Below are 12,300 nucleotides of genomic sequence, written 5' to 3' on the forward strand. Positions count from 1 at the left end.
CGATGGCTGAAGCAGTAGCAGACCAACCGCTTTCCCTTCCCTCCTCTTCACCCCCAAGTTATTTGGGACCCCAGACGTTGTAAACCTCTTCGACTCAAGATTTTACACTGGTAAGCTTCCCCAAGTATTTGCTATTTCCCAAATTCCACGACTCTAGGAGATACACACATTCTCATTTTCAGACTTAAATCCTCTCATTTTTTAGTCCTCAACTCCTGCTCAAAAGGTCGGGTGGTGGTGGTGATCCTGTAATTGGGAAATGCTTCAAGAAACTAAGAATGGCTAAAATATGGTCTTTAGTGAGACGCATAAAAGAACAAGTCAACCATTACGTCTTTTTTCCTCTAGACTCATACCTCTTATAATGCAGTCGCTATGCTTTTTAATTTGAAAATAATTATGAGAACATGGATTGAAAGTTAGCCATTCATATTGCACAAAATATGCCTGGTTAAAACCCACTTCTGTGTCCTCAACAAAACCATGCTTTCCTCTTCACTAGCGCTTTCATTTTCCCCTTTCTACAGCTGCTTATCTCTGTTTCCAGACATATATACATCTACTTAGATATTAGAACTTTTGCTAAAACCCAGAAAGCCTCTGTATAAAATCCTTTATTTTCTCCATGAAGTGGATGAGAGTGAGCGGTGTCTGAGATGAGATTAGTGGCCAGACACTCAGGGGGAGCAGCTCAGGGGGAAGGGCTTAGACCCGAAGAGGAGGAACCCGCCCGCAAGGCAGCGCACCTGCCCAGTCCAGCCACGTGGAGGAGGCAGACCCTAGTAGACCCACAGGGCTCCTTACCACTACATGAATGCTAGGCCCCCACACTCTCTTTTGCCATGTGCATTGCTCTAACGTAAAACCACAGCAACCATCGAGAGATAGCACCCATTCCATATATTCTCAGTGTAATTCAGGGACTGAAGATAAGTTGGAAAGGGGCATAGACATTTACTTAGCATTTAAAGCTCCTTAAATTTTGATCTGGACTTAATCATTATTATTAGGTAAAATTTTATTGCAGTTCCAACATCAACATCAAATATAAATGCTGCCTCATACCTATGAGCTTCCCAGGATTAGTACAGCCCCTTTCCCTTACAGGAGGGGGAAACAAACAAAAACACCCTGCATCTTGGCACAGTAAAATCCCCGAGCTGCTACAGGACTGAAAGAACAGGCTTGAAACCTCAAAGGGCTGATATTCAATGAGGGTATTTATTGCATGTTAGTTGGGAAATGTGGATAATATTAAAATATGTGTGGCCACCCACGTGGCTCAGTCAGTTAAGCGTCCAACTTCGGCTCAGGTCATGTTTCATGTTTCATGAGTTTAAGTTCGAGCCCAACATTGGGCTTGCTGCTGTTGGCACAGAGCCTGCTTCGCATCTTCTGTCCCCCTCACTCTCTGCCCTTCCCCAGCTCATCCTCTCTCAAAAATAAATAAATCTTTAGAGATAAAATAAAATAGTAAAATATGTGCAAATGGATAAAACCAATTATTGTTGGAATTAAGTCACAGCTGCAACGAAATGAAACCTGAGAGCAACACCAAATTCTCACATGGGTGCAGTTACCTTAAAAGTTCCAAAGCGCTTTCAAACTCATGAGAGCACCAGCTCCTCATACCAGCTCTGCCAGGAAGCAGGAAGCAGGGCCAGTACTGCCATCCCACCTGTGGATGAGGACACTGCTGCTCGGGAGGTATTGAGTCACTTGGCTGAGCCGGCACCGGATGGTGAAGGGTGAGATGCAACTAGAATTCAAGAATCCTAACCTCTGAGGAAGGCCGTTCTCCAGCCTCAGCACTCGGCTTGACTCTGTGCCGCCTGGACAGGTTGATATCAGGCATCGGAATGATTTCACCCAAATCTGGCTCAAGAAGTAATAATTCTCCACTTCATTTTTTTTAACAATCCTTAAGGTAAAAATAAAACCTTAATATGACAATGGCCTGTATTTATTAGATGTTTACCGTGTACTGGAAATCCAGCCAAAGACTTGGCATGCGTCGATCAGAGCTTATTTAATCATCACGACAATCTTTCGAGTGCCGGTCACTGGACTAGCATTATCTCCATTTCACAGGTGAGGAAAATAACACTCAGAGATCTTGAGTAACTTACCCAAGAATAACGGGTCCATCTGATTGCAGAGCCCAAGCTTTTATCAATACCCTTTTACAACCAAAAGCAAAAAATTCTGCCAAGCAGATGACAGCACCAGTCTCTCTTCCTACTAAGGTTCCTACTGCCTGTGAAGGTAATTTTCAAATATAGGAAAGACTTTTTTGGTATAACTAAATCCATAATAAGCCCCAAATCCTCCTCTAACTAACTCTTCACCAGAATGAAACCAACCAGTATCTTACCCCTTTCAGCCCCTATTCACCTTCTAGAAAACGGACCATAAAAAGCAAAGTAAAACCTATAAGCAAATGGGTTAAGGAAAGTGGAAAAGAGTTTATGTTAGCCACAAACTAGAGTTAATCATGAAATAACTATATTTCCCAGGCAATAACCCCAATGCAATCAATATTCTCTGTAATACAGATCTCTTTTTCATCAACTCAAATTAACAAACATCTAACTATTTACGGTACGACAGGTGCTGTGCTAGGCAGAGGGGATATAAAAGTAACACAAGACACATGAACTTTGTCCCCATGGAGCACCCTAATGGAGAAGGGAGACTGATCAGAAAACAAATACATATGTATATGATGCCAGAAGAGCAAAATAAAAACAAACATAAGCTATAGGTTAGCCCAGAGCAGGCTATGAGAACAGGAAGAACTGAGCTCTGATACTAAGATCACAAGCGTGTGACTAACAAAACAGCCAATTAAACCATGATGCTAAGGCCATCTTGCATTTTCAAAGAGTGCTGCCTCCCCACAAACAGAATCCTCTAGTTGTTAGGCTCAGAAAAAGCTGCAAATGGAAGGAACCCACAAGATCTTCCAATCCAATGCATCATTTTACAAGAGGAGATGGGAACCTAGGAGAGGGTACGTGGATAAATAACCAAAATCACACAGCAAGTTATAAGCAGAGACAATCTCCCAACTTGTCTCAGGTCTTGGTTTTCTCATCAATCCACTCATTCAACTAACACATGTGGAGTATGTGCCAGATACGAGTAAACAAAGCAACAAAACCCATCAGCCTGATGGGGAAGCCTGACTTCCTGTATCTGAGACAAGAAGTGCTTTGAGAGAATGACAAGAGAGCTCCTCTAAGATTGAGGAATTGGGGAGGGCTCCCTGGGGAAGTGACATGTAAGCTGGGCCACAAAGGACAAGCAGAAATGGACAAGAGGGAAGAAATGGGAGTAGTGGGGGCAGCTCCTGTCTGAGACAGGAAGGAGTTGATCAAGGTCCAGGAACAGGGGGAGAGCAAGTGTGGTCAGAGGGAGAGAAGCAGGAGATGAGGAAGGTCAGGGAGGTGGACAAATCCTAACTCCATAACCAAACTGATAGCAACTGCCAGGATGCAAAGTGGCAACTATTCAGTCTGCTGAGCAGTCTCTGCATTTCCACCCTGGGAAGATTTAAAACTTGAAAGCAGAGGAAGAAGTCAATAGTACAGATCCCCGAACCCACTGTCCTCAGCATCTCACATGGGGACTTGCCTAAACTTGTCAGAACCGACCCCCTGACAACTTGCAGGTTCACACACTGTTTGTATTGAGCCCAGAAGCCTAAGACTCTCTCTAAAGAAAACCTCAGTCCCCCAGACCACAAGAGCCAGCCAAGCCCAAGGCCTTGTAGTACTAGGTGACAAAAACCTTCCAGGGGGTTATTCTTAAAGCACACTCCAGGGAAACTGCCTTCATTCAGAACTGTGCTCTAGAAGCCAACAGTCCCCCTCCATACAAGCCAGGACAGAAAGACCTCCTCTGAGGCAAGCCCTCCACGACTAGCCCTGGGGTAGATGAGAGACTCAACAAAGGGAAGGTAGAGAGAGGAGGGCAGGAGAGATGTGGGTACCCTGGGCCACCAGCTGTCCATCCCTTTGGGGATACTTCCCAAACCAAGCTGGTTTCCCATCATGACCTAGTTTCTTTTCTTCTTTCTTTTCCAAAGATCACCACTTCCTTTTTTTTTTTTTTTTTTTAATTTTTTTTCAACGTTTATTTATTTTTGGGACAGAGAGAGACAGAGCATGAACAGGGGAGGGGCAGAGAGAGAGGGAGACACAGAATCGGAAACAGGCTCCAGGCTCTGAGCCATCAGCCCAGAGCCCGACGCGGGGCTCGAACTCATGGACCGCGAGATGGTGACCTGGCTGAAGTCGGACGCTTAACCGACTACGCCACCCAGGCGCCCCAAGATCACCACTTCCAATCAGCTCACTCACGAAAGAAGCCATCCCACGGTTTTTTTTTCTTCTATGTTTAGGTCACTGAATGAGAACACAGTCTTCAGTCCCTCCAAAGGTACTTAGTGCTAGCAAAGATGAAAAATCCACAGGGCTGGCTCACCCAGCCGGCTCCTTCACCTACCCCTATCCCTTTTTAGGTTACTCCAATAGGAAAAAATAATGGTGAAACTGGCAGGCCTTTGGGTATCGAAAGGCTGAAGGATTGATTGCACATTTTTTGTAGTAGGCAACAACTGGAAACTACCATGCTCATCAAGAGTAGAATGCATCAAAAAACACGATACAATCGTGAAATGGAATACTGTAAACAATGAAAAGGAAGGAACTACTTACACACAACAATGTGGATCACTCTCACAAATGTAGTGTCACACAAAATAAGCCAGGCATGAAGATTATATGCCGTATGATTCTACGTTTATAAAGTTTACAAACAAGCAAAATTAAGCTCTCTTTCCTTTAGGGAGGAGAAATACGACTATGAGGGACTGGAGAGTGAGAGGGGCTTTGGGGTGCCATGTTTTAGTTCTTGACCTGGGTTGTGTTTACATAGATGTGTTTGCTTTGTGATATGCCACTTAAGAAGCTTGTGTTTTCTACATGATTGTGTACACGCACCCACCCACCCACGCACCCACACACACACAAAGGATTTTCATCATCTTCGGAAAGGAAAAGTAAAGTATTTAGAACTTCAGCTTTACAGGCCACAGTTGTGAATGGAGGATGACCCCGGCTGGTGGGAGAGCAAGGTAAAGCAATGCTAAACTGCATTGGGGATATGGCCTAAAAGGCAGCTATGGGGTGACAGGAATTGGGGGGAACAGTTTTGAGGTTTATTCCCTTCTTCCTTCTTATAACTATCAATGAGAACTTTGCATAATATACTCCAAAGGGAAGTGGGGCCAGCAGAGAAAAGGACTGGAACCAAGCTAGAACATTTCTAACAGTGAGAAGACAAGGAGGGTAGGCGGAAGAGAAAAGAGAAAGAAATCGTAAGTGCCCGGGGTGGACAAGAAGGACAGCTTGCCTGAGCTGACGATGTATGCGGTAGGGGAATTCCCATGAGTCAGCCCTGGAGAAGGAATCACTTCTCTGTTCCCCTCCCTGAGCCAACAACATCTGATATACACCTGGATCAATGGGGTTATTGCACTGCTCTGCTGTAATTTATTTACAAGTCTGGGAACTGAAAAGAAACAAAAAGAGTGTGAGTTAGGGCATGTGTATAGCCAAGGATTCCACATCCCCAGCATCCAACACATGGTTTGGCATATAATTTGCACTGAAAAAAAAAGTTCACTGACAAAGAAATGAAAGAGTATGGTAGACATAGAGATTCTCTATTCCTCAGTATTTAACAAATCTATAACAAACAGCTCACAATGCCAAAAATGTGAGAATGGAATCCTGTGCAGCTACTAAAAATTACAAGCAACAATAGCCATCATCTGTAGGGTGCTTTACATAAATTTACAGAGACAATTTGCACCTCACCCTTGTCTGATACAGAATTATACCGACTTTGTTGCCATACTGAAACATGAAAATGACACATTAGCAACAATCTCCCTGAGAGGCCAGAAAGATCAGAGATGGTGAACTAACAGGTTTTCATGGAAAGAGGTAGGGCGGGTCCATATCTCACAGAAATACCAGGAAGGGCTCGTATTTCTGGGTGGCCAGCAGAAAAGTTCAGTTAGCTCTGTTTGTGTAAATAACTGTGTTAATTTCACATACTATATTTCATTTCACTTCCTCTCTTTATTGTTTTTTTTTTGGGGGGGGGGGTTTACTTTTAGCCATAATTTAATTCAAAAGTTCTCTTTAACAATTATTCCCAAGACTTACTGTTGGGTGAAGTCCTCTAAAGAAGTGTTTTTGATGTTCAATGTGGACTCAGTCTGTGTCCCACTGTGGTTTTATTCATGAGCCTTACGTCAAGAAATCAAATAGTAAAACCTATCTGCACACAGACTTTTCCGGGCTGCCTTGCTGATTGCAACAGTGTTTTAAAGAAAGGACAGTAGCAGAAAAGCAAACCTCTCTCCACCCTGTGAGAAACTGGGCCTAATGTTTAATGATTCACAAAAAACTGAAGTCGTGGACACTTTAAACCTTGGCAGTCTCTCCTTGCTCTAGCTGTTCGTGCAGAAACTTTGTTGTGCAGCAGTGACTGTCCTAAAAGAAAATTTTCTGCAGGCTGAATCTTTGCTGAGCGTTTCTGCCTACTTGGGGTCACTTCCTGCAAGCACTTAACTGCAATTGAGAGGATTACCTAAAGTATATATTTCACAAACCGCCCATCACATGCCTTACTGAAACACTACATCCAATGCTAAAAGCCTCCTTTTGCAGATGACAGTAACTGGAGAACACGACCACAATACCGTTAGAGCGTCCCAAAACTAGCTCTTAATAAACATTCCCATGTAAAAAGCAGCTGCTTTTAAAGGTCTGTGGAACGCTGGTGACAAACAGAGGCATTGGCTACCTTTACAATAATAGAAATCCTTCAGGCTTATACTGATTTGAGCCTTCTGTCCGTGAGGCATTGTTTTAGCGCCACATTGGGCATGATGGACTGCCTGCCGGGGGGGGGGGGGGGGGGGGGGGTAGAGCCTCCACACAAGGGCAAAGGGGGGCGTTGAGGGAACTAATCCTGCCCTCGATTCAAGCCATTTTAAAGCTAGGGAGCCCAAGCGCAGACAGTGCTCAGCAAAACCTCGGACATCCGCCCGGAGCGACCGCCCAAGTCCTCCTCCAGGTGCAGAGGGTGCAGGGGCTCCCGAGAGCGGAAGCCCAGGAGCTAGGGGCAGATGAGGACAGCAGAAACCCAACCTCGGGGGGCGGAGAGTCACCCGCGGAGGCGGGAAGAGCGCGAATCCGCCCGCGGGGAGCAAGGGGGCGCTGCAGCGCCACCTGCCCTCCTCCGCACCCGCAGGCCTCCCGCAGCCGCCTCCACCAGGAGGATGTGAATAAATCGGGCCCACCTGACACCGCCGCAGCGCCGAGTAGCTAGGTGCCGGGGAAAACGCGGCAGCAGGGAGCTGCAGCGCCGCCTGTAGGCCCCGCCTCCGGGCCTGGAGAGCGGGGCCTCCGGAGCTGCGCGCCGCCGCCTCTCGCGCGGGCACCTGCGCGCGACCCTGGCGCCGTCTGCCTAACGCAGGTGCGGTGCAGTGCACCCAGACCCCCCGCCAGGGATAGAGGGTTGGGGTAGAGCATGGGGGGAGCCAACGCTCCCCTCATGCTCTGTGCCCGCGCGGGGCAGGCGGCGCCACCGAAGTGCGCTTTGTTTGTGTGGCCGGAGCGGGGGTGCCTGGACTGGAGTGGAGCCCTCGCCCCCTCCCCCGCAAGGGCAAGGACAGAGCCCCGGGAGGGGTGGGGGTGCTCAAGGGGGCAGAGCTTCTGTTGCAACGCGTCGTTGTTGGGCCCAGCCGGCCCCCATCCCGCTCTTCCCTTTCTCCTTCCGAATCCCCCGACCTCCGCAGATGCGCTCACCTGCTCTCCACGACCCCCACGCCGCGGCTCATCGTCGCTCTGCCGCTGGGAGGGGGCGCCACGCGCGCTCCAGGCTCCGCGCTCAGTGCAAGCCGGGGCGGCTGCAGGAGGGGCTCGCGTGCTGAGCGCTGCCCGGCACACTCCGAGGCTGCCGACTCTGCGGGGGGAGGGAAGAGGGCGAGCGAGAGCCACCGGGGGAGGGGACTGACTGGGAGGGGGTGCCGGGCGCGCATCCGCAGCTGCAGCCGCAGTCTGAGGCTGCCGTGGCTCCGGTAACGGAAACGCACGCTTGCCAGCGGCCCGCGCGTGCACACTGGCGTGCACACCAGCGTGCACACTCGCACACGTGCGCAAATCCTCCTAGCCTTTGCTGCTTGTCGGCGCCCTTGCCCTAAGGGAACTCGGCTTGATGAGACTAAGCTGAGGCTTCTGTGAAGGAGAAGGACAAGGGCCATTCTTTCTGGAGGGATCAGAGAATTCATGGCACCATGATTAGGGTTAGCTGCTCCTGTATCTGGGAATTTTCACTGGGGACCACGAGATACCCGCCCAAGGTGTTCCCCGATTTGCTTCTTAAGATCTATAACCCCGCTGAAATTCTAGGTCAAGTTTTGTATCCAAAGTACAGGTGCCTGGAGTGAGGTGCCACAGCTTTCATCCGATTAACAGCTGCGTGACCCGTCCCCCGCCCCAAACCGTGAAGGTGTATGGATTAAATCAGCGGTTCCCAAACTTTGCAATGCATTAAATCACCAAGGGAGTTTTTGTTTTTTTAAATCGCAATGCCCCAAGTAGTATCCCGCACCAATTAATTCGGTGAAGTGGGACTCAGGCATCAATAGTTTTAAAGTTCCCACGTGATTCCAAAGCTCAGGAAAGTGTGGGAACCACTGCTTAGACTGTTGGTGACCCTCACCACACTGTTCTCTTTCATTCCATTTTTCAGCATGGTTGCTCATCTGTCTTACATAAAGTGGTGGGTGTCACAGCCTCTAGCCCAGGTCTGGCTCTCAGTAGTGCTCACTACAGGGTTATTCAGGAAGGCGGCAAAGGCAGAATCCAGGATGGGCCGTCTAACTTGCAGCCTTCTCTTTGTTGTTTCCGGAATTCTCCACAGACTGAAATACCCCTGACCTCATGGAAATGACCTCATGTAATGCCTGAAGCTGGGGGAAATGGCTCATTGCAGCTTGAAGAGACCTCTGTCTTTTAGATTCCTCCAAAAGTCTCAGCCCCCCACCTGCCTCACTGTGACTCAAAGGTCCTGTGCTAGCAGTGTGGGTGAGTACAATGAAAGTCCTAGCCCCTACAGGTGGAGCACCCATGAATCCAACACCATAGTAGGTACTTATATATTCTAAGAAAGAACTGACCTGGGGCACTGTTATTGGGCCTTGATGTTCTCTTTGTTGAACATAAACAATTTCACAGAACATCAACATCAGGTCTGGCCTCTCTGTGACCATGATGGATCAAGACAAGAACAAGACCACTATGTAATCTTGTCTGAACACAGACAAAATGTGAACATTGTCCAAGCCACAAAATACCAAACATAGCTATCCTGGCTAATAAAAATGACTGCTGCTTCTTGGCCAGTCACAGCCTTAGCCTCACTCTAGTCTGCCCTCTCTATGGATAACATTTATGAAGATACATATTCGTAGAACTACCCCTGCTTTCTTAAGCCTGCCCCCTTGTCAGTTAATAAAAGCCCAAATCCTTTAATTATATTTTCTAACGCCCTCTCACTGAGACACCTCCAAGGTTTTCCATGGCGTGCATTTCCCTGACTGCAGTGAGTAACCCAGCTTGTATAACTATAGGTGCATTCCAAGTGGTCTCTGGGCAAAAGGATGTTAAAAACAAATTATCTTATTTAATCATCGCAGTAACAGCACAAGGTAAATATTATACTCTCTTTACATATAAGCTACCTTCTTATAGATCATATAACTGGAACTCACACAGGGCTACCAGCTGTTAGTGGAGAGCTTGTTCATGTTCACATGGGCTTGTGGGGAACCAGGCTAGTATGTTGCTTACCCACACAAACTTTGGCTTCCAGATATGCCTGAGCTCTAACCCCAGCTCTGCCCTCTTCTAGCTATGGGAATTTGAGCAAGTTATTTAACTTTTCTCAACCTCAGCTTCCTTGCCTACCTCCCAAAAAGCGGGGGGGGGGGGGGGGGGGTGGTATCTAGAAACTGGTATTTTTTGAGATATAATTGTTATATAAAATTGTATTGATTTCAGGCATACAATGTAATGATTCAATATTTGTATATATTGTGAAACGATCACCATGATAAGCCTAGTTAACATCCATCACCACACATAGTTACAAATTTTTTTCTTGTGATAAGACACTTTAAGATCTACTCTCTTAGCAGTTTTCAAATATATAATATTTGAATCAAATATATAGTACATTATAATTAACTACAAGAAATACGCATATTTTTTATAGGCTCCCCAGGTGGCTCAACCCAACACCAGACCCTAGTTTGGGATCTCCTGGCCCTATCTCCTTTTCCCTTCTTCCCATTCACTTCTCAACCAATTGTAACATCGTTTTTGACCCACTCCCTACTCTTGCTAAGGTCACCAGTTACCTTTCAGATGCTAGATCTGAGGTACCCTTTTCCATATGCCATTGACTCACTTGACTATTTTCCCCTTCCTGAAATTCTCCCTCTTTGGTTTCCAGGAGGCCTACATGGTATGATAAGCAACTGAGGCCCAGAGAACGGAAACCCTTTTTTTCTTCTTTTAAATGTTTATTTGTTTTTGAGAGAGAGAGCCAGGGAAGGGCAAAGAGGGAGGGAGACAGAGGATCCAAAGCAGGCTCTGCACTGTCAGCAGAAAGGTGGATGTAGGGCTCTAACCCACGAACCATGAGATCATGACCTGAGCCGAGGTCAGACACTTAACCAACTGAGCCATCCAGGCGCCCCAAGAACTGAAACTCTTGATCCAAGCCTGTAAGGCACTGGAGACTGAAAACAACCATGTGAGTGAGCTTGGAAGTGGATCCTTCACCCCAGTTGAATCTTTTCATCACTGCTAAGCCACTTCCAGATTCCTGACCCACACAAACTATGAAATAATAAGTGTTTGTTGTTTTAAGCTGATAAATTTGGGGGGAATTTATTATCCAGCAATAAGTAATACAAACAGGAAACAAGATCCTATGGTTAGTGCAGTAGAATCATATCATCTGCACTTCAACTTGGGTAAGTTGAGCCTTACTTGGTCTGCAAAAGAGGGACAGAGAACAATTCTGCCTGCTATGCCAGTGAAATAAGATGACGAAATGAAAGAGGTGAGTCTGGTTTCATTAATCAGTCTCTGTTCCAGTCCTGGGCATCTCTCACAGAGGAGAAAGCCTTTTTGTTTTTTTTAATATAATTTATTGTCAAGTTGCCTAACATACAGTGTATACATTGTGCTCTTGGTTTTGGGGGTAGATTCCCATGATTCATTGCTTACATACAACACCCAGTGCTCATCCCAACAAGTGCCCTCCTCAATGCCCATCACCCATATTCCCCTCTCCCCTGCCCCCCTCCCCCCATCAACCTTCAGTTTGTTCTCTGTATTTAAGAGTCTCTTATGGTTTGCCTCCCTCTCTGTTGAAAACTATTTTTTCCCCTTCCCTCCCCCCATGGTCTTAAGTTAAGTTTCTCAAGTTCCACATATGAGTGAAAACATATGATATCTGTCTTTCTCTGACTGACTATAGAGGAGAAAGTCTTTGATGTGTTGTTCATATTTTTAACTATCCATGTTTTGTACAAAGTGGGAAAAATGAGGCTAATTCACTGACTTGGATGTATAATGTAGTCAAAATGACCCCTGAAATCCCTTAACTCTTCAGGACCTGAACCCAAGAGTTCCCCAAGCAAAGAATAGTACTGACCTTAGGCCAGTGCCAGCCCTGGGAACTTGCTTCAGAGGGCCCTACCATGGCCCTCCCCTATTTGCACCTTCCACAGGAGGAGCAGTCAGTGAGGCCCAAGGGATGTGTCCTTCTGGAGACTGTTCCTCCCCCACCCCAACTTGTAGACCAAACTCAAAGGATGAGAGACCCTGAGTTCCCTGTCCAAACGGCATTAAGCCCACTTCTAGGCCCTACATAGGCCTTTTCCCCAAGTCCAACTTTCTATGGGTGGAATATACCACCAGAATGCACATGCCAGGGCAAGGGGACACCAAAGACAGCTGCTTAAAGGGATATGGATGGAGCTTGGGTGGTCCACATGGGAGCTGAGTGGTCCACTTATGTGTACAAAGCCCCTCACCATGTGGACAAAGCAAGCAGTGGAAAAACAAGAGGGTGGCCTATGGACTCTGAGCCAGCTCACCTAATGCTGTCTTATACTGGTGTTGGACTCCGAGAAGGCTAACT

At 46.9% G+C, this 12,300-nt stretch overlaps 1 protein-coding gene across 1 annotated transcript in view; it reads right to left on the minus strand.

Annotated features, from left to right (window-relative positions):
* Nucleotides 1-8,381, minus strand: part of LOC147577260 (uncharacterized) — a 45,028-nt gene extending 36,647 nt beyond the window's left edge. The window contains exon 1 of the mRNA XM_086674615.1: nucleotides 7,890-8,381. Within this exon, the coding sequence (XP_086530741.1) occupies nucleotides 7,890-8,371 (482 nt within the window). The 5' untranslated portion in view covers nucleotides 8,372-8,381. The remainder of the gene's footprint in view (nucleotides 1-7,889) is intronic.
* Between the last annotated feature and the right edge of the window lie 3,919 nt (nucleotides 8,382-12,300).

This window comes from Puma concolor, chromosome C2 (assembly GCF_028749965.1).
Source record: "Puma concolor isolate L17-30 chromosome C2, mPumCon1.1.hap2, whole genome shotgun sequence".
In the NCBI taxonomy this organism is placed as follows: Eukaryota; Metazoa; Chordata; class Mammalia; order Carnivora; family Felidae; genus Puma; species Puma concolor.